The following is a 22155-nucleotide window of genomic DNA, read 5'->3' on the forward strand; positions in this document are numbered from 1 at the left end:
TTTTTCTTTTTGCAAAAGCAGACGCACACGAAAATATTCAAACTTTTTAGTAGGAAGCGAAAATACGCAGAGATTATAGCGAGTTTGGACGCCTTGACCAGAAGTAGCAAGTGCATAGAGTTGTTACGTTTAGATGCAAGACGCCCTGTAATTTTGATTCGCTAATATAGAAGGATGGCTTCGTCAGGTGGTTTTGTTTTTAGTACGAATTAAAAAATATATATAAATAAAAAGTGGAACATCTTTTATTGGGTCTAACACAGAAATTCAGCGCAGACAAAGTGCCGGCTTCTACTTTTCGCCTCCGGGGGGACAAGTGGGAAATTTGCTCCTCTCCCCCCGTGTTCTTGATTCTGTCATCCTAAAACGGCTTCTTCCTGCGCGTTTGGCTCGCCTTCAGGCGGCCTCGGGGGGTGGGGGTGGGGGTGGGGGAATTGCCCTCCCCGGCCCCCTCGTAGACGCCTGAACTGAGATCAAGTCATGTTAGAAGAACGAGTGCAATAGTTGACTGGAATGACTAAACACGCAATTTTGGCCTCGTTTGTGCATTGTAGTATGCCGGAACTTGATATTTTTAATTTGGGGGATTGGAAATATTGGCCAATTTTTCTGTCGCCGAAGAAAAACTTTTTTATTTTTTTTTATTTTTTGTCAGGTAAAACGGCATACGCGCAGGCAAGCAGGTAGATGAAATCCATGACGAAGAAAGCCAGAGCTTGTCGCGAATTTTTCAGTACTTCTTCGAGGCCTTTTACTTTTAGTCGAGATATCGACGTATCAATACAATCAATGATGTGATATTCTCCAACACTGCAGACGCGCCTGCAGGAAAAATTCTCGGTTTTATCTAATTACATCAGCAACAATTCATTGTGCAGAAAACAGGAACGCTTTTTCTTTTTATCTTCGTGTGTACCACAAGAGTCCATGGGCACGAGGACTATCAGTACTGGTATTTTCGCTTCTTTCCTAAAGGCACTTCCCCCTTTATGAGAAGTCGCTGTTCGGCATCGAGATTGCGCCTTTGCTTGAACGTCGCGCAGACAGAGCTTCCCTTTCCCTGCCGACATTTGCATGTCAAAGTCGGAGAATAATCTTCGTCTATTGAAAAGGACGGGCATCTGCATATATGTCCAATATCATAAGCGCGGTGTAGTGGGTCTCTTGCTGTTCAGCCACCAGGGATATCCGGGTCGATAACGGTCCGTAAGGGCACTGTACCAGCACCACTTAGATAGAGAAAGCGTGTGCATTGCCTCCTCTCCCTTTCGTCTGCTACTGCGATTCACCGTTCTGCGAATTCAAGAACCCGCAAATGACTGCGGCTCACCTGGAACATGCAGACCTAAATATTTAGACAAAAAGTGCGAGACGCTTTCCAGAAAATCAGTTTGGAGAAAGATTGAGACCGTTTTGCGCTTTATTTCCAAGTTTTCCCATTTAGTACGCGGGGACGTTCAATCACAACTCGCAGACGACGGTGGTTCTTCTCCATGGCCACTTCCGCTGAAAGCACGTTCGTGATTGGCTACGGCCGTTGAAAACACGATCCTGATTGGCTGACTCTTAATTGTTACGTCACGACGACGAGCGCGCCGGCTTTCTGTATCTAGGTGGTGTTTATCGTACCCACATGACGTAGCCCGTTTCTAACTCGTCCATGTAAACAAGTATTCTTACTACTAAGACTGTCCAGGGAAGCGACTTTCTGAGCTGCCTGATATGTTACTTCCTCGCTGCGATGTTTGATTAATTGTGACACGCTTGGGGGCCTTAGGTGAAGCGGCATCCCTGACTGGAAATCAGGAGGGCTAGGTTCGAGTCCTGGCGTCAGCACATTTTTTCCTGGGAATTGTTTGAATTGGTTTGTATATGAACTTGTGTGTTTGTGTCGGTCCCGCAAAGCGCACTTCACCTAACACTTGCAAACGTGAGGTGAAGCCGACTTCATATTTGCATTTCAGCCCCGTAAAGCGCGCTTCACATAACACTTGCAAGCGTGAAGCGAAGCCGACTTCATATTTGCATTTCAGCCCCGCAAAGCGCACTTCACATAACACTTGCAAGCGTGAAGCAAAGCCGACTTCATATTTGCATTTCAGCCCCGCAAAGCGCACTTCACATAACACTTGCAAGCGTGAAGCGAAGCCGACTTCATATTTGCATTTCAGCCCTGTAAAGCGCACTTCACCTAACACTTGCAAGCGTGTGGTGAAGCAGACTTCATATTTGCATTTTAGCCCCGTAAAGCGCACTTCACCTAACACTTGCAAGCGTGAGGTGAAGCCGACTTCATATTTGCATTTCAGCCCCGTAAAGCGCGCTTCACATAACACTTTGCAAGCGTGAAGCGAAGCCGACTTCATATTTGCATTTCAGCCCTGTAAAGCGCACTTCACATAACACTTGCAAGCGTGTGGTGAAGCAGACTTCATATTTGCATTTCAGCCCCGTAAAGCGCACTTCACATAACACTTGCAAGCGTGAGGTGAAGCAAACTTTATATTTGCATTCCAGCCCCGTAAAGCGCGCTTCACATAACACTTGCAAGCGTGAAGTGAAGCCGACTTCATATTTGCATTTCAGCCCCGTAAAGCGCACTTCACCTAACACTTGCAAGCGTGAGGTGAAGCCGACTTCATATTTGCATTTCAGCCCCGTAAAGCGCGCTTCACATAACACTTGCAAGCGTGAGGTGAAGCAAACTTTATATTTGCATTTCAGCCCCGTAAAGCGCGCTTCACATAACACTTGCAAGCGTGAAGCGAAGCCGACTTCATATTTGCATTTCAGCCCCGTAAAGCGCACTTCACATAACACTTGCAAGCGTGTGGTGAAGCAGACTTCATATATGCATTTCAGCCCCGTAAAGCGCACTTCACATAACACTTGCAAGCGTGAGGTGAAGCCGACTTCATATTTGCATTTCACCCCGTAAAGCGCGCTTCACATAACACTTGCAAGCGTGAAGCGAAGCCGACTTCATATTTGCATTTCACCCCGTAAAGCGCGCTTCACATAACACTTGCAAGCGTGAAGCGAAGCCGACTTCATATTTGCATTTCAGCCCCGCAAAGCGCACTTCACATAACACTTGCAAGCGTGTGGTGAAGCAGACTTCATATTTGCATTTCAGCCCCGTAAAGCGCACTTCACATAACACTTGCAAGCGTGAGGTGAAGCCGACCTCATATTTGCATTTCAGCCCCGTAAGGCGGATGACACAACTCAAGGTCCTTCTGCAAGTTGGAACTAGAGTTACTAAATAAGCTACGCTTCTGAGTATCGACACTGAGTTCCAAGAGCGAGCATGCGCCATCTTGTTTCCGCGCCACGCTACCCACGCGCAAGCGCACTGCGCACGGTAGCACACAATGCCATCTATCGTGCGCGGGTGAAATGTTCCTTTCGTTTACAAGCAGCAGTTGACGGCGTCGAGCTCACCTTGACATTTTCGGGACGCTCTGGTGGACAATACGTGGATTATCGCATAACAATCACTGCACGCTTCTCTATCCCACAGCGAGCATTTTGATAGCCGTCTTTGATCTTCAACTGGGGTGGTACCGGTGTGGTGCGGAAATAAGATGGCGCTCCTGCTCTCCCTTGGACCTCTGTGTCGATACTCTGAAGCGTAGCCCATTTAGTGACTCTAGTTGGAACTGCTATGCCAACGGCGACTTACCCGTAGGCCAACGTCGTGCGTGACGTTGCATGAGAGTGAAGTGCAGGTTTCGTCGTCTGCTACTACGGCACGTTTCGACAAATTCCTCGAAAACGACTTGGTTATTCCGAATGAAACTTTGACGGTTGTACGCGTAGAGTACTCGTGAAGATAGTTTTGACTAAGTTTCGGAATCGCCCCGGCTGTACGACACCGTCCCTTTATCTTCTTTCCGAAAGTTGAGAGCTTCCAAGACGCCTGGTGCAGAGTCGAAAATCGCGGTAGCGCGAATTTATGGTTCCGCAAATTATATTGCCTGCGATCCTGGCCACTCACAAATTCGCGAATTATTGAGCCCGCGAATTTAAGCACTTATACAGTTAAAGTTTCGCACTGCCTCTCTACCTAAGAAAGCAGCAGCGATAGTAACATCATGATGACGTAGGCCAGGCACACCAATGGAAAAGCAGCCCAGGCGATTGCCTCCGAGCTCGTCTGCTTCGCGTTCGCTTCAAAATATACCAAGTCAAAATACGCCTATTTTTGCTGATAAGTGTGAGTTATGACCCGATCATGTCGCGGAGAACGCCGTATTAGCTTCCTGGCTGTACGAACGTGTCCTACGCTAACCCGCAGGAACGACATTCCGACATTCCACAGGCCGATCACAAATCTCCGCGACTTGCAAATGCCCGAACGCCGTTTCGCCTCGCCGGCCGCTAAAGGGCACTCCCTGATTGGAGTTGTCCGTGTGACGTTTTCTCCGATTTCCAGAGAGGGAATTCCACCATGTGGCGGCGTCGGCTCTTGCCGTGCATTGCTTCAAATTTCACAGAAGCTACTCCATATCCGCGTCAGATTTTCGGAGTTATTGTCGGTGTTGAAGGAGGAGTAAAACGGCGCTATATTTCACACACGACTGGTACGAAGTGGTACGATAAAGTGAAGCTAACTTGTGGTTTGTATCATAGGCTCCGACTGCGGGGGGGGGGGGGGGGGGCGTAACATTCCCAGGGGGCCGAGCACCCTCCTGGAAGTCTACCCAGCTGACCCTCAAGATGAATGTTTCGAGGGCAGACCTCTGTTTATGAGGGGGGGGGGGCGTTATGCACGCCCCCCACGTACGTCTTGTAAAACGCACTACACCAAAGCTTACAAGCATGAAGTGAAGCTAACTCGCGGTTTCTATGTGTATTGTAAAGCGTACTTCGCCTAACGTTTACAAGCGTAAAGTGAAGCAAAATTGCGTTTTACATGTGTCATGTAAAGCGCACTTCGCCTAACGCACGCCAGCGTAAAGTGAAGTTAACTCGCGGTTTGTACCCTTGTAAAGCGCACTTCGCCTAACGCTTACAAGCGTAAAGTAAAGCTAACTTCTGGTTTGTATGCGTATTATAGAGCACACTTCGCCTAACGTTTTCAAGTGTGAAGTGAAGCTAACTCGCGGTTTGCCTAACGCGCGCAAGCGTAAAGTGAAATTAACTTGCGGTTTGTACATCTTGTAAAGCGCGCTTCGCCTCACGCTTACAAGCGTAAAGTAAAGCTAACTTGTGGTTTGTATGTGTACTGTAAAGCGCACTTCGCCTAACGCTTACAAGCGTGGAGTGAAGTAAACTCGCAGTTTGCATGTGTCATGTAAAGCGCCCTTCACCTAACGCGCGCAACCGTCAAGTTAACTTGCGGTTTGTACGCCTTGTAGAGCCCACTTCGCCTAACGCTTACACGCGTAAAGTAAAGCTAACTTGCGTTTTGTACGTGTATTGTAAAGCGCACTTCGCCTAACGCGTACAGGCGTAAAGTGAAGCTAACTTGCGTTTTGCATGTGTCATGTAAAGCGCACTTCGCCTAACGCACGCAAGCGTAAAGTGAAGTTAAGTTGCGGTTTGTACATCTTGTAAAGCGCACTTCGCCTAACGCTTACAAGCGTAAAGTAAAGCTAACTTGCGGTTTGTACGTGTACTGTACCGCGCACTTCGCCTAACGCTTACACGCGTAAAGTAAAGCTAACTTGCGTTTTGTACGTGTATTGCAAAGCGCACTTCGCCTAACGCGTACAGGCGTAAAGTGAAGCTAACTTGCGTTTTGCATGTGTCATGTAAAGCGCACTTCGCCTAACGCACGCAAGCGTAAAGTGAAGTTAACTTGCGGTTTGAACATCTTGTAAAGCGCACTTCGCCTAACGCTTACAAGCGTAAAGTGAAGCTAACTTGCGGTTTTTATGTGTATTGTAAAGCGCACTTCGCTTAACGCTTACAAGCGTGAAGTGAACTCGCAGTTTGCACGTGTCATGTAAAGCGCCCTTCACCTAACGCTTACAAGCGTAAAGTAAAGCTAACTTGCGGTTTGTACGTGTACTGTAACGCGCACTTCGCCTAACGCTTACAAGCGTAAAGTAAAGCTAACTTGCGGTTTGTACGTGTACTGTAACGCGCACTTCGCCTAACGCTTACAAGCGTAAAGTAAAGCTAACTCGCGGTTTGTACGTGTATCATAGAGCGCACTTCGCCTAACGCTTACAGGCGTAAAGTGAAGCTAACTTGCGTTTTGCATGTGTCATGTAAAGCGCACTTCGCTTAACGCACGCAAGCATAAAGTTAACTTGCGGTTCGTACGTGTATTGTAAAGTACGTTTCGCCTAACGCTCACAAGCGTGAAGTGAAGCTAACTTGCGGTTTGTGTGTGTACTGTAAAGCGCACTTCGCCTTACGTTTACAAGCGTAAAGTGAAGCTAACTTGCGTTTTGCATGTGTCATGTAAAGCACACTTCGCTTAACGCACGCAAGCATAAAGTTAACTTGTGGTTCGTACGTGCATTGTAAAGTACACTTCGCCTAACGCTCACAAGCGGGAAGTGAAGCTAACTTGCGGTTTGTATGTGTACTGTAAAGCGCACTTCGCCTAACGTTTACAAGCGTAAGGTGAAGCTAACTTGCGTTTTACATGTGTCATGTAAAGCGCACTTCGCCTAATGCGCGCAAGCGTAAAGCGAAGTTAACTTGCGGTTTGTAAATCTTGTAAAGCGCACTTCGCATAACGCTTAGAAGCGTAAAGTGAAGCTAACTTGCGGTTTGTGTGTATCTTGTAAAGCTCAATTCGCCTAACGCGCACAAGCGTAAATTGAAACTAATAACTTGCGGTTTGTATGTCGGCCCTGTAAAGCGTACTTCACCTCACTCCCACAAGCGTGAAGTGAAGTCTGCTTGCTGTTTGCATGCCAGCCTTGTAAAGCGGGTTTCACCTAAATGTTCCTGCTCATACTTGAAATCACGTACAGTGATAACATTTTGCAACCTTCCCCAACCAAGACAGAACCGAACGGATTTGTACAAGGCAATTACTTAATCAAATAAATAATTTTGCTAATTTGATTTGCAAAAGTTGGCACGTGCTTTTTTTTTTTTTTCTGAGAGCATCCTAACCTGCTAGATTTCCATTGGACATAGTTTAAAACAACCTCACACAATCGTCCTTTGCGTGTGTGTGTAAGGAAGAAAGAGTGAGAGAAGTTTATCAGCAGCGTTCTTAGAATCCACCTGCGTATTTATCACACAAAAACGAGCAATGAGTGAGGCATTTGTCTGTTTATTTTGGCCAGGCTGAGAAAATACACGAACTTATATAATATTACTCCGTACTCACAATGACACCCTAAAATAAAAACAGGAGTGTACACCACTTTAAAACCCATCACGATATTTCATCCAAGTCTTCCAGAATGCATCCATTCCTTTCATACCTGGAACGGAACAATATGTTGAAGAGCAATTAGCCAGTACAACCACCTTGTGCATCTAGAGAGATCCTGCCCAGTTTGGGACTGTTCTGCAATCACGCTTTCAGCTTAATCAGGCTTATATGTCATACATACCCATGATAAGCTCATGGGTAAGTTTATTTTATTTTATTTATTGGTATTTTTACGGTGGCCTTGAACAGCAGCTGCCTTGGTGATGGTGCACCCCAAATTGAAACACAACCAACAATATAGTGCGCACATCTATAGAGTATAGGAGATACTCGAGTACTCAAATACAGAGTCTGAAATAGTGGTAAGTGAGCACTCACGACATATCACGACTCGTGTGCTGCAGATAGAGTTTGAAGTAGAGATAGAAGTTTGAGAAAATGTCCAAATCGCACTCACGAGGGATATAATTAACACGTGATAAAGAACAGCTACCATGATGCCTATCGACATGAAACGCGTATGAAAATCTTAGCATCTTAGCTGGGGTGTTAAAAGGGACGAGGGAAAGAAGTGGTGGGCAATCGAATTCAGTCAATCAATGAATAAGTTACTTCACAAAAGTAACTTAGCTATAATTACAACTATCTTGTGAAACAGCATCTAAGCTACAAATTTAAAAAGTTGTTCAAGAGAAGCATGGGAGCTTTTCTCACTACAGTGTTCGATGTTGTGTGGGTAAATAAGCCACTGCCTGAGTAACTTAATTGCAGTTACTTTTACCAAAAGTAGCAACTAGTTACATCTACAAATTACGTGTAACTTATTTACGACTAAGACTTCTGCTTTCCTCTGATTCCTATGTTGGTGTGTTCCACCTGTATTTCCTATGGTGCCAACATTTTGCAATATCTCGCAGTGCGTAACTGGGCTTACACTCCTTGGTGTTGCACCCGTCCTACGCAATTGTTGTTTGACCAGGATCTGCTATCTATGCGGTGCAGAGGGAGCTACATGTGCACCACATTGCCTTGGAACTTTTCAAGCACTTCATTTTCAACTGCATACCCTACAGCAGTCGTCAGCAAGGTATACACAATCCAACAATACTGGGCTTTGCCGACCCTGGGCTTTGCCTGAGAGGGCATTTCTCTGCTATGGGCACCCTGCCATTGCGACACCACAATGCAAGAAGTGCTTATAGTTTTATAGTTTTAGTTCTATTAGCTTGTCCATAAACAGCTCGATGGCCTTCTAATGAATGCTCTCTCATGAATGCTCAACCTCTCCACCAACCATCATAAACAGAAAGGAGCAAACAGAAATCAAGAAAGTAAACAGAGATGAGGAGGGATAAATAACACGCAAACCCGGTTGCATGGCACAATTCAGTTCAAGCCTGTCACCAGCATCCAGCTAACAGAAGCCAAAATTTCGGATTCAATCTCATACAGGCAAAGTCGGCCCAGAGGACACACCGTTCCCCGAGCTACATATTGCTGTCGAATGCAGGCAGACTGCTCAGCGTCAACTGCGCACTTCCCCGAACTTCAACGCATCACTGGAATTCAATTTCAAAGTCCATCATTTGAAATGATAAGTTTCGAAGTCAAATTCAGAATGGGCTCTGCAGTTGAATTATGGTCTATGGTGTGATAGGCTGTAATGTTAAATAATTTGGTACATTGTGACGTTCAACGATGGTGTATGTATGGTGTGATGGTCTGTGAAGTTGAATTATCACCTATGATGTGATAAGGTGTAATGTTGAATAATGGGTTGAATAATGGGAATATGGGCAGGTTTATAGCTGAGATCTGGGGAAGAAGGCAGGCACACAACAACAACAACAAAAAAGAAGAATGAATGAAAAAAGAAGAAAAACTATTAAAGAAAAAAGAACAGTATGGCTCCAGATTTCCCACTTTAGACACACACTCCAGAAAGCAGCATGATGGCTCATGTGATGGGAGGTGATGTTTAATGACGCGTTATGATCTGATGTGCTGTGAGGTCGAATGATGGGTTATGATGTGATGAGATGTGATGTTGAGTGATGGGTTATGATGTGACAGATAAAGCCCCTAGCTTTCTGCAGTACAAAATGTGGAAAATTTGCTTTTCCACAAAGTGGGATTTACAAATCCATGGATTCCACAGGCAAGAGAAAGTAAGCAACAGAAAAAGTGCAGCATTCTCCCAGGATTGCATGACGACTTATCGCGCACGCTTTTTCAAAAGCCTTTTGCAACTTTTCAGTGCGCAAAGAAAACTAGACTCAACTACGTCAATCTCTCTCTGGCTGTCACTGTCGTTAAATTTCCTTTTGTCACGACCCATTCAGCTGTCTAAGTGCCAGCATTATTAGTGGTGTCAGGCATTGCCGTTGCGACTGACTGGCTTTAACCCGCGAAAACGTCGCAGATCGATTGAAATCGGAGACTGAAACCGGAACAGAACCAGAAACCGGAAACAGCTTGGAACCCGTAACCTGAACCAAAAATGTGATTTCGGTTACCGGTTCATGTGAATTGGTTGGAACGTGAACACTAATAATTTCGGGTGTGTTATTTGTAAGACTTTACAACTCTGATTAGAGGTATAGTATGCGCTTCTGTAAAGGTGGATCTCTTCGTCATATGTTTTTCATTCAGAAGTTGCGTAGACAACATACCACCTTATGCACTTGGACCCATAACTGGATGACATACGCATCGTATGATATGCACTGCGCGCGCCCCTTATGAGCTATTAACTGTATTACTGTGATCATTTAAGATACGAAGCATTTGTTTCCACATCTGTTCGCTTAACCGCTGAATGCACACAGTGTTTCCTGTCTTGCAGCTTGTTACAGCACAAGAGAAATGAATGTGCAGAGATAATAGATTTATCAATTATATAACAAATTATATATAGTTATATTACAGTCAAACTCCTTTACGACGAAACTCAGAGGACAGCAAAAAAAATTTACAGTAAAGGTATTTTCGTTAAAAAGGTGTTCGCTATAAAGGAGTCTGACTGTATTATAATAATTACAGTCGCCGTCCGATTTTTCGGACTCGGCGGCGATCGCGCAAAAGTCCGAATAATCGAGCAGTCCGAAAAAACGAATTTCGCTTCAAAATAGAGTTTACTAAGCCCTAGTAGGCTGGAAAAATTTGTCGACGCTTTCCTAACGCGCTTCCAGCTCTACCTGATAACATCAGCTTCTATTTCCCGAAGCGACATTTCGTCAACGTACACTGCGAGAGGCACCGCCGTCATCAAGTCCGCAAGTCGGCTTCACCTAACGCATGCGTGCTTTAGGTGAAGCTCGCTTTACAGCGCTCTACCGCAACTCGCGTGCGTACAGCACGTGCTGGGCCGTTGGCCAAAAACGAAGACGAAAAAGCGCTACGACAGACCTCTTCTACTCAGAGGAATGGAAAATGAACAATCATCACTGCCTATCTTTTGTCTCAATATTTTAGTTGGTTGATTTCTTTTGATCCGAATTTCGGATGATACCAGTATTTTCCGTCACCCCAAGAGAGAAATTCGCGGGTTGGGCAAACAGAGCCCGAAATATCGAGCGACGGAACTGTACGGCGTCCGAAATTTTGGACGTTCTCATACATCAATCTATGGGGCGTTCCGCGAACGAGTCCGAATAATCGAGCACGTCCGAAAAATCGGTCGGCGACTGTATAACAAATATATAACAAATTATTTTACGAAGAATGTCACAAACGGCCAAAGTGTACCTAAGAAAGAGTGAACTCTTTCTTCGACCTGGCAGATGGCACTGCACCATCCTTTCGGAGCGCAACAGCTAAATATGTTCATTTTTACCCATTTACACTTTTTAGTTCATTTAACGACATCCACACAGCTCACAAATACATCCTTAAAAAAAAGAAAGAAGAAACACCCACACACACAAACAGCGGTTCAACTGTTCGGTCACCGGTAACCACAAATATTAAAATGGTGAATCCCGTAACCGAAACCAGTTTCAGAGTTCTGACTCTGAACCGTAACCGAAGAAATATTTGTTTCAGTTTCAGTCCCCGACCGAAATCCTTACGTAATTCCTCAAGGTATAGGAAAACAGATGATTTTGAGGGACACATCGGGTTCCGCGAGACACTGCCAATTCCATGAAATTTTGCGTAATCGTTGACTCACTGAAGGCTAGGGGCTCTAGTGTTGGACTGTGATGTTGAATGATGGGTTACTGATGTGACAGGCTGTGATGTTGCAGTTGAGTGATGGGTTATGATGTGATGGGGTCTAATGGTGATGTCAAATGATGGGATTTGATGAAATAGACTTTGATGGTGATGCGATGCTGTGCAGTGTGAAGCAAGGTCGGACACGATGTGATGTTGAATTGTTGAATGAATTCTTCGCAAAATGCCAACCTCTGGTCACCACTTCCAAAAAGCAACAATAGTGTGCCCAGAACAAGCAGAGTGCTTTCACGACTTACATTGCACACTGCTCGATGATGATACGCGAGAGCTCTTTGATACGCTCATAGGGTTTGCTGCTACTGAGCAGCTTCTGTACAAGCTCCACACCTCCTTCTTCACGGATCAAGGGACAGTACTTGTCAGCTGGGCAGCAAAGAGCACCGAATCAGGAGGCAGGAACATCACTGGTGATTGCACACAACGCAGTCACAACGCTGTACTATAAAAGCAAACTTACGATAGACTTTTGTCAAGTTTGCTAGTGCCCATACTGCCCAATGCTGAGCCTCTGGAGTATGTTCCACTTTCAAGAGCCTCAAGATAGGTTCAAAGGACCTGCAGGTAGAGCGACATATTTTGCATGATTGAATTACGGTTGCATTCCAACCTTTCCAGGAGAAACATTGTTGACTGAGAAACAAGAGTTTTCGTGTCCATACGCATGCGTTTGAGTAAATACAAGTAACACAGGTTATGTATATGACCAACAGTCGTGTGCACCCATGTCAACACGTAGGTATTGCAGCTTGCACTTCAACATTACGACTTTGAAACTAAAATGGTGCCACTGAACTTTCACTGGATGTGACAGTGCTGTGATCAGAGACTTCCCCCTGAAGCTCTGCGTGCACTATCGTGGTGTGATCGTAACTGCAAGTGCCCTTTCTGCTATTTGGAATTGGAAACGTGACTTTCGAAGTGTTGGTTTTATGAAAAACTGTTATTAGCATCATATATTGTCACATGACTCCTGCCTAGATGTACAGCACTTCCCAAGCCCCTGCTCTCGCCTAAGAGATGGCGCAGCATTTCCGTTGTTTTACTTGTCGCAAGGCTTCTCCCATGGCGCACCAATCTACAAAACGGCTTCGCTGTCCGTTAACCGGCGTATGCGCCACTCCCGCCATGTTGACGGACGGCGAACCCTTGGTTAGATTGGTGCGCCACAGCAGAAGCCTTGCAACATGCGAAACAACGATAACACTGCGCCATCTCTTAGGCGAGAGTAGAGGCTTGGGAAGTGCCTTCCCTCCATGTCCTCCTATTGGCCGGCATCCGGGAGGTAGAGCCTCCCTCGCTCTTGGTCAGGAAACGCAAGGATAGTCGTTGGATGATTTGGAGGAGTCAGCTTGCCTGTAGTTAATGTTTCGCTTGGTCAGCAATCTCCAACTCTCAATGGCCCTGACCATTCGACTCAGCACTTGTTCCCTGCTCACTGATCGGATGTTGTGCGCCTCCCACAGCTCTGGACCGTCGGACGCTATGTGCGACAGGATTCCCGCAGCATTGTAGCTCACTTCAATGCCGTCGCTCGTGCTGTCTAGCAGGTGGCTGTAATCATAAGAAGTTCATAAGAAGTTCATATGAAGTTCATAAGAAGTTCATATGAAGTTCATATGAAGTTCATATGAAGTTCATATGAAGTCAAGCTTTCATAGTTTTGGGGCCCTCGGCCGGAAGTATACTCACCTAAAAACTTCAAGGTATTCGTCTTTCATGAGGCGGGGCCGTAGCTCTTTTACTTCGGCTACATTGCCCTGGTTAGGAAGAGTAAAGTTGGTTGGTTGTAATAAGCCACTGTTCGTTCTTGACTCGTGTTGTACGAATGTCAGCGAAATGAGAAAAACTTACTAAAAGACCCATCATATTTCTCAGTAGCTCTGGCTTGTCAGCGAATGCCTAACAAAGAAATCGTGCCCATAAGTTGAGTTACCAAAGCTGTGCAGCAGCACAGCTGCACTAAGCAATGTGACAAGCAAATTCTATCGGGGGGACGAACACAGGGGCGGATCTAGAGGGGAGGTTCGGATGTCCTGACCCTGACTGTCTTTACATAGTGAATAATTGATCCTAGATCGCGTATCTAGCATGCTGTACATGGTTGGAATGGTTTCTCTCCTGTGAAAAATCCTGGATCCGTCCCTGTCTGCACAGGTTATACACACTGAACGGTCAAACAAGCTACATTTTGGGGCTATAGAGTGCATTAATTTATGCGAGCAAATATGGCATGCACTTGTGATGCACCTGCAGAAGACCTGTTTAGCCATGTCGGATGTTTGTGACTGATGAACAAGATAAATAAGATAGGGTTCACACCTCAGTGGCACTCACTAAAAGGAAGAAACGAAAAGAAAGGTTGCCAAAATATTTTGTCAATATCATCGATATCAACATCCTTCATATTGAATCACGTTGCTTTAGTGAGTCATCTCACCCGTAGGCACTCTAAAAACAGCATCATGCCTCCTCCGTCTAGAAACCTCTGACAATTGACTGGTGTTTCATCTGAAAGTGAAACCTTCTCTGTAGCGAACAGATGGTGCAAGGTGCCATTTTAGGATGTGGCAAGCTTCTTTTTCACTGTACCGGTAACGTTCCACATCGTACTCCATGCAGTCTCCATGACTTCATCTGAGGAGCCTCGGAAAACTCTCGCTTCGATTAGTTGTAGCATTATCTAGACAAAGGAAAGAGAATACGAGGATGAAACAACTTTACGTGCCTTGCGCTCAAGCAGAAAACACATAACTTAAAATATTGAGAAGATAATGAAGGACAAGGCAGATTTCCACCACAAGACCGCCATGCAGGTTCAAACGTCTAAGATATAAGACAGATGCTCATAGTTCTCTAGCTTTCAGCATCAGAGACTGGAATGACTGGCACAACTGCCATCCATTAAACATCCTAAATGCGATGATGTAATCAAATAAACTTGTGGCTGTTTGCAACATCTGGAAGGTATGTTGTGGCTGTTTACAGTTTCAGCTGTAAGTGACTTTGGCGATTCTGAGGTGGGTAACACACAGGCCTTATGTTTCTGTGGCAAGTCCAGGCCAGGCCTGGGTCCTTTCTTAAGGATGCCAGCTAGGCTAAGACAAGCCAGGGCCGAGCCAAAAAAACAGCGGGCCATGTCAACCTCTAGCCTGAACCCACTGTAACGCCTCAGGGCCCTGAGGGTGTTGTTAAGTAAATACTGCATATACGTAAAGAAACAAGTAAAAGTGCCAGCTTCCAAATGGAACGCTTACCGTTATGGCGCCTTTATCACCAACCAGTTGTTTCTGCATGCCATCCACTTGGCAAGCTAATGAGTTGAGCAAATAGATACCAATACGCTGTACAAAGTCATCCTGGTCCTCTTGGGACACAATATGCAGCAAGATGTCTACTAGTCGCTCGTAGTCAAACAACTGTATGTGGCAGGCATGAAAAAGAAAATCTTTTGAGTGACGCAACACATCAAAAATGTTGAACAGTAAAGTAAGTGCCACCACAGACTAAATCGCATGTTTTCAGAGTCATTCTTTTTCAGAGTCAAATTTATGTCATTACAACCCTAGTAATGGCATAAATTCTCATTCTGCATAAATGCTTGCATTCTCACAAAATGTTGTTTCTCTACGTGATGCAGGACTGTGTCAACTGACGAATTTCATATTTTGAGAAGTATGACGTGGTAGTGTGTGCAATTTGCAAGGACATCCTGAAAAGATCCTGACGTCCTGGTCCTTCATGGACGTCAGAAGGATGTGCACAAAATATTATTAGAAATGTCCCAGTGATATCAGATCAGGATTCATTGTAGGATGTCACTGGGATTTTAAAATTACATCCAACTGGGATATAGATCTCGACTAAAAATACTAGCATATTTTCTGTGCAAAATGGTTTTTTTCTCACCCCCATGATGAATGGTGCATTATTCATTCCTGTGGTGCTTAACCTCTCAAAACAAAAGAACATAAAGCAGAAGTAGATAATATGTATTTGAAACACTACAACAGCATTTGACTGGCAGCTACTTTGGTCACTTCTACCTGGCAATATCATATGCAGCAAGCAGAAGCGCAAAAGCAAACAGAACACCTTCTCCTCTGGAGATACGCAATATATCCATATGTCCATATCCAGAAATGGATGTCCTTTGGACATCTCTGGGACTTCATGGATGGATGTCGCTAGCCATATATTCACAGCGTTTCCCGCCGTGGCTGTTCCAAGAATAGTCCGAAACAGATCCATCACAGGATGTTACATGGATCATTTATTGCAAGAGAGAGAGAAATGCGGGTCGTGTAGCACTGCAGAAGGTCTACTTCTGATATACCAACTGAATGTCTCAAACCGAAAGCAGTAAGAAACACAGACTCTCTATTCACGGTGAGTACCAAGCAATTCCTTATGTCGGTGTTGTTTTTAAACACAATCGAATTAAACTTCGACACCTCGCCCTTCATTTTGATTCGCAGGCGAACAGGACCCTCGGATTTGTGGAAGCTCGTGTGACAAACAATGTGTACGTAGGTGGACGTAGAAGGGGTGGATCCACACCCCCGGTTTGGGGGGGGGGGGCGGTTTCTTTGTCGGAACGCGTAGTGGGGGAGGGGGGAGGGGAAATCCAAAGTACAAACTGACATTTTGGGGGCGATCGCCCAACTGCCCCCCTCCCCCCTTTGGATCCGCCACTGGTATGTAGTACCTGTCTTACCCACGGAAATACCTCGAGAGCTCAGGTCTCCCTTCAACTCCACGTACTTACGTGGTAGAGGGGCAGAAAAGTGAGCCTGCTACCCTGCTAAGGGTGTGAGCACCTTCGCTAAAACGGTCTGCATTGGTGGACTGTGTCTTGGAATACGACAGAATGGTCACAGGACAGATTTGCTTGCAGTACTGCTCCATGGAAATATTTTTCAACTTTGTGAGCTGTCTTGTCAGTCTCTCCTGCGGGTTTTTTTTTTTTCGCTTTAAAGCACTGCTACGCTAATTTTTCTATGAAAAAGATCCATTTCGGGTCTGTAAAATGTGGTTCAGGATGTTATAAGGACTTCCCCAGGAACTCCTGACATGTGACTTTGGCACTTAACAGGTTGTCCCACAGACATCCCAGAGATAATAAAGGATGTCCTAGGGCCGTTTTTATTGTCTGGAGGAGAACGTTCTGAAAACGTCCACAAGTTATCGTTGGTTTGCCGTGTTGCAACATTCAGGGTGTCTACCAAATTGCAGCCGTCAAATTCCCTGACTTCTCCAGGTTTTCACCGACTACATGAATTTCAAGTGAATTCCCTAACCAAAACAGAAGGAAACTTGGTGCCTTCTGCCACATTATTGTGATACAGATCCCACCTAAAACAGATCATTTATAAAGTATTAGTGAGGCTGCCCTACTTTCGTGCCGCTGAGCTCGTCATACTGGCAAATTGCTACTCGTGGCAACGTTGCTGCAGCGTGGTCGCTCAACCAATGATCGGCGCTCTCAATTCACAGAGCATCGTCATGGCACTTTGCCGTTTCCCCTGACAATTCCCAGTTTTCCAGGTTGGTAGACACCCTGAACATTGCTCTTCCCTAGGTTGATCTCCATCCCCTCACCACAGCTGCTGGCAGTCCTTCAACATGGGACAGAGAGCGGAGAATGGGAAATGCACGCCTAGGTGATGGATGTCAGAACTCTCCATGACGTCACCTCCTCTTGGAGAGTCTGAAACTATGAAGTTGTGCATGTTTTGTGTTTGTTTGCTTGTTTCCAAAAATTTGTGGAAGTATTCTTGCATTTAGACAGTCGCCGACCGATTTTTCGGACACCGATATTTCGGACATGCTCGATTATTCGGACTCATTCGCGGAACGGCCGCAGGTCCCATAGAGTTGATGTATAAGAACGTCCAAAATTTCGGACGGCGTGCAGCCCCGTCGCTCGATATTTCGGGCTCTGTTTGCCCAACCAGCGAATTTCTCTCTTGGGGTTACTGAAAATATTGGTATCATCCGAAATTCGTTTCAAAAGAAATCAACCAACTAAAATATTGAGGCAAAACATAGGCAATGATTGTTCATTTTCCATTCCTGTAAGAAGAAGAGATCTGTCGTAACGCTTTTGCGCCTTCGTTTTTTTGGCCAACGGCTGGATACAAAAGGCCCAGCACGTGCTGTCCGCCCGCGAGTCGCGCGACAGCGCTGTAAAGCGAGCTTCACTTAAAGCACGCATGCGTTAGGTGAAGCCGACTTGCGGACTTGATGACGGCGGCGGGTCTGTCAATGTACAGTGACGAAATGTCGCTTCAGGAAATATAAGCTGATGCTATCAGGCAGAGCTAGAAGCGCGTTAGGAAAGCATCGACAAATTTTTCCAGCACACTAGTGCTTAGTAAAGATTATTTTGAAGCGAAATTCGTTTTTTCGGACTGCTCAATTATTCGGGCTTTTGCGCGATCCCCGCCAAGTCCGAAAAATCGGACGGCGACTGTATTTTGCATACTGAGTCTCTTTGCAGGTTTATTTATAATATGAGATGAACGATAGTAAATATTTTTTTTTAGTTCATAGTGGCACTTTGATGATAAAGGATAAGGATCAGGTACACATCCTTTTGAGGATACAAGGAATGCGAAGGATAATCTGATACACACATTGTGACTTACCACATCTTGCGGAATTTTAAAATGAATCAATGTGAGGCAGCCATTTCTTAACATCTGTAACAAATAGAAAATGCGAAGCTTATTTATGCCTGCAGTTCAGATCACAAAGAAAGACAGACAAATTATCAAGCCACTGCCCACTGTGACAGTGCTCCACCATGCCTAGATCCACATTCTCATACACTTGAGAAAGGCTTGAGTTACACAAGTGAGTAAATAGAAACTTCAGCCCACATGTGTAGACACAGATTCAGAGAACTACAACAGTTACTAAATTCTGGGGCTGTATGCTTTTAAGTACCATACAGGGTGTGTCGCGTAAGACTGACCAGAATTTTTATAAAAAAGCTATGGCAGCAGCATAGATGTTGTTTTGGCAGTTGAGTGTAACTACCAGATGACTAATTACCTGAAATTCATTCATTAAATTTTTAATTAAGGAATTTCGGGCAAAAGCGAGATAGCAGATTGAGGGACTATCCTCAATGAAAACTATTCCACGTTTAAAAAATCCTGAAACACGCACGTGCGCTAAAATATCCATCCCCGAGTTCTTGTATGCGAGTGAGCTGAAACCGAAAAAGCGAGCTTAAGAAGCGAATCACCCACGCCGACGGAGGTTTATCTGAACCGGAAAACGGTTTATCTGACCAGCTGAGCGGCACCTACTCCAATTATCTTCGCCGCTAAAAACATGTGGCCCTCTGACGTGAAGTGAGCGCTGTACTCCCCGCGTTCCCGGTCGCCGGTTTCCGTTTTTCGGCTCATCTGCATATCGAAATTCGGGGATGGATATTTTAACGCATGTGCGGGTTTCAGGATTTGTTAAACGTGAGATGACTCGCAACTAGGATAGTCCCTCAATCTGTCATCTCGCTTTTGCCCGAAATACCCTAATTAAAAAGTTCATTAATGAATTTTAGGTAATTCGTCATCTCGTAGTTGCACGCTTTCTTCGAGAGGATGTCCACCTGGCCGTAGAACTCAACTGCAAAAACAGCATCTATGCCGCTCCCATAGGGTATTTATAAAAATTCTGGTCAGTCTTACGTGACACACCCTGTATACAGTGTAGTTCCATTTATTCGAGATCCCCTAATTTGAATTTCCAGATGGTTCGAACTGGCACTCAGGTCCTGTCAAAGTCACGGAAATTTCAATGGGGAAAAATGACAATAACCTGAACATGTGAACATGAACAACAATTTATTTGAATAAGGTTGCCCACCTGCTCCCGGCTACACAGAAGCCTTCAGCCTGTGCATTGCTGCCGTGTCAGGGCCACAGTTACTTATTTCGTGTACTTATTACTTATAAGACCATTACTTACAAAAGCGATACTGGTACCAGAGGAAAGAGGAACAAAAAACAAGTCACCTTAATGGTATGCGCAAACACATGGAACGATGGCATTTACTCGTGGTCAGCAAACCAAGTAAGCGTCGCTGTTTTAAGGCGATCAATACTTTTACTATTCACAACACAGCCAACAAAAATGCGTGGATGACAGCCGGTCTAGGCTCGCTATATATCGGGGTTCGCGACTGGGTGGGACTCAACGCCGCAATCGATGCTGATTGAGTGGCGGAACAAGAAATGAACGCAGGCACGTTTTAGATTGTTTTCTGCTCTGAGACGTTGACACTTGCCTGTAAGTAAATATCCTGGAACGAGAGAGCCTTTTTATACTTCCGTCATCGTGTGACCGCGACCGTGCAGCAACGCCTATAGCGAGACACGATGAGTCTCCTACGTAGCTACCCCAACAACACTGAATATCCTCTGGATGTACGAATAATGTCCTAATGAATTCGTACGTCTGATGGATATTCTGAGGATATCCATCGGATGTACTAATTTTTTAGGACATTATTTGCACATCCAGAGGATATTGGCTGTTGTTGGGGTAGGATATCCATCGGACATACTACTTTTTTGGGACATTATTCACACATCCAGAGGATATTCGCTGTTGTTGGGGTAGTATGCGCTGCCAACACATCAAGCCCTCATTCAGAGCAGCCCCCTTTAGGGTAACCCCACTTCATTCGAACAAATATTCGGTCCCCGTGGAGTTCTAATTAACGGGATTCGAGTGTATAAAAATTTTTAACCAAAATTTTATCAGCAGGTTGCACCCTGCTAAAACAAATTTGTGGGAACGAAATGCAGTCCTTGCACCTTTTCCGTGAACTAGTGTTCCTCTATACCGTGTTTACAATTAAGGGCAGTACTTACAGTAGTATCGTTTCTGTGACCACACATAGCATCCAGCAGGGCTTTTATTATTCTCCTTTTGATTTTAATGTTGAAGTTTCCCTTCTCTTCTCCTTTTACGATGTAGAATAACGATGCACTGTCAAGAAATACACTGTGCTTATTAGAGGCAAACAAGCCCGAGCGGGAACCTAACCGCTCCCAGCGCCGTACAAGTTACTCAGAAAAAGTAATTCAGGTACTGTGAGAATTACGGCCCACAAACCCTGGGCGGTTCGCCTTCCTACCCGCCGACAACAACTGCAACCCCGAAAAACACAAGCTTGTAAAAAATGAACAACAAAGGGTAAGTCCGTTTACTTACATGCAGGTAGAAGGGAAGCCGCTGGCTTTCGCGTACGTCACTGCGCTCTGTACTCAATGCTGTCCCAAAGCCAAAACAACAGGCCCACTTTTGTGTGTGTGTGCGCGTGTGTGTTGTTTTCTTATCGCGCCAGGTGTTATCAGCCAGTCCCACGGCAACATGATGTAGCAACCCCCACAGTACAGTATTCACCTTACAGGAAAAGTTACTGAAACTAAAATGTAATCCACCTGCAGTTACTCATCAAATGTAATTAAGTTACCCTTGAGCTACTTCAGTCCGTGTGCGTTTAGAGTGACCACACACATCACAAACCCTTCCCGCAAAATAATTAAGAGTACGTAATAATGAATTAGCTTCCAGCTCCGCTCTTGAGTTACTTTGTTCTGAACGTGTTTAATGGGGCCAGATATTACAATGCCTCCCCAAAATGTTTCAAAAGAGGGTTGTTCATACGAAAAGCTCACAACTTATGTAACATGCAAGATCACAAATCTTTATGCGAAGAATACGACCATTATGCAGAAAATAAAATGTCTAAATACGAGAAAGCACATCCACCGTTGACGTTAAATTGGTTGTCCTATGCCACTAGTCACGGCACCCGCTATTAAAATGGTGCATACATACCACCACAAGTTATGCTTACGAGAACACTTGTTAAAAATCTACAGCCTTAACTGGCTGTCCACACAAATACTAGCTAAAACCTTGTTTGAGTATGTTATAATATAAATAAATGCAAAAACCTGCGCAAGACCAGCCGCTATCGGAAAATCTGAAAACGTAATCACAGTATGAAAGCAGCTTCTGCAAAGGAAGAATACCGCAGACACAAGTTTAAACAGACTCATTCAAGTCAAAGCGGAAAATAACTGTCGCTGAAGTACAATTTATAGACAAGGTGTAATTAAGCTACAGTTACTCATTTTAGAAAGTATTCAGTTACAGTAATTAATTACCTCATATAAAGCTCTGACTGTGAGTTTTTCCTTTCTTTATTTTTTTTTTTCCCGAGTGAGCTGAAATATAATTAGGGCCTGAAGTTTTCGGGAAATATTTTTTCCTACATTCGGGGGGTAAAAATCGGGTAAATAAACGTGTGCACTAAATTCATGCAAATTTGGGTGAAAAAACTTCCAGTACGCTAAATTCGGGGAGAAATCGGGCTCAGTTATTCAAACTAACTGAAGCGCTTTGGTAAAAACGGTGATGTAACTGCATTTTTCTGCCAAACAAGTAAGTTAGTGCATTCCTACAGAGTCATTCCATGTCAAACGTCCCGGACCTTATGCTCGACCATCCCAGATTCACGCTAAAAAAAATTAGCTTGTTTC

At 44.8% G+C, this 22155-nt stretch overlaps 1 protein-coding gene across 4 annotated transcripts in view; it reads right to left on the bottom strand.

Annotated features, from left to right (window-relative positions):
• Nucleotides 1-7226: 7226 nt before the first annotated feature.
• LOC135368203 (protein zer-1 homolog) overlaps nucleotides 7227-22155 on the bottom strand; it is a 35498-nt gene continuing 20569 nt past the window's right edge. For all 4 annotated transcript variants that reach the window (XM_064601338.1, XM_064601337.1, XM_064601339.1 and 1 more), the window contains exons 8-18: nucleotides 20476-20593; nucleotides 18238-18291; nucleotides 14845-15006; nucleotides 14180-14270; nucleotides 14028-14098; nucleotides 13442-13489; nucleotides 13280-13347; nucleotides 12950-13141; nucleotides 12048-12151; nucleotides 11827-11953; nucleotides 7227-7400 (exon numbers count right to left, since the gene is read on the bottom strand). In XM_064601338.1, the coding sequence (XP_064457408.1) occupies nucleotides 7352-7400; nucleotides 11827-11953; nucleotides 12048-12151; nucleotides 12950-13141; nucleotides 13280-13347; nucleotides 13442-13489; nucleotides 14028-14098; nucleotides 14180-14270; nucleotides 14845-15006; nucleotides 18238-18291; nucleotides 20476-20593 (1084 nt within the window). In that variant the 3' untranslated portion in view covers nucleotides 7227-7351. The remainder of the gene's footprint in view (nucleotides 7401-11826; nucleotides 11954-12047; nucleotides 12152-12949; nucleotides 13142-13279; nucleotides 13348-13441; nucleotides 13490-14027; nucleotides 14099-14179; nucleotides 14271-14844; nucleotides 15007-18237; nucleotides 18292-20475; nucleotides 20594-22155) is intronic.

The sequence above is a fragment of the Ornithodoros turicata genome, chromosome 9, assembly GCF_037126465.1.
Source record: "Ornithodoros turicata isolate Travis chromosome 9, ASM3712646v1, whole genome shotgun sequence".
Lineage (NCBI taxonomy): Eukaryota > Metazoa > Arthropoda > Arachnida > Ixodida > Argasidae > Ornithodoros > Ornithodoros turicata.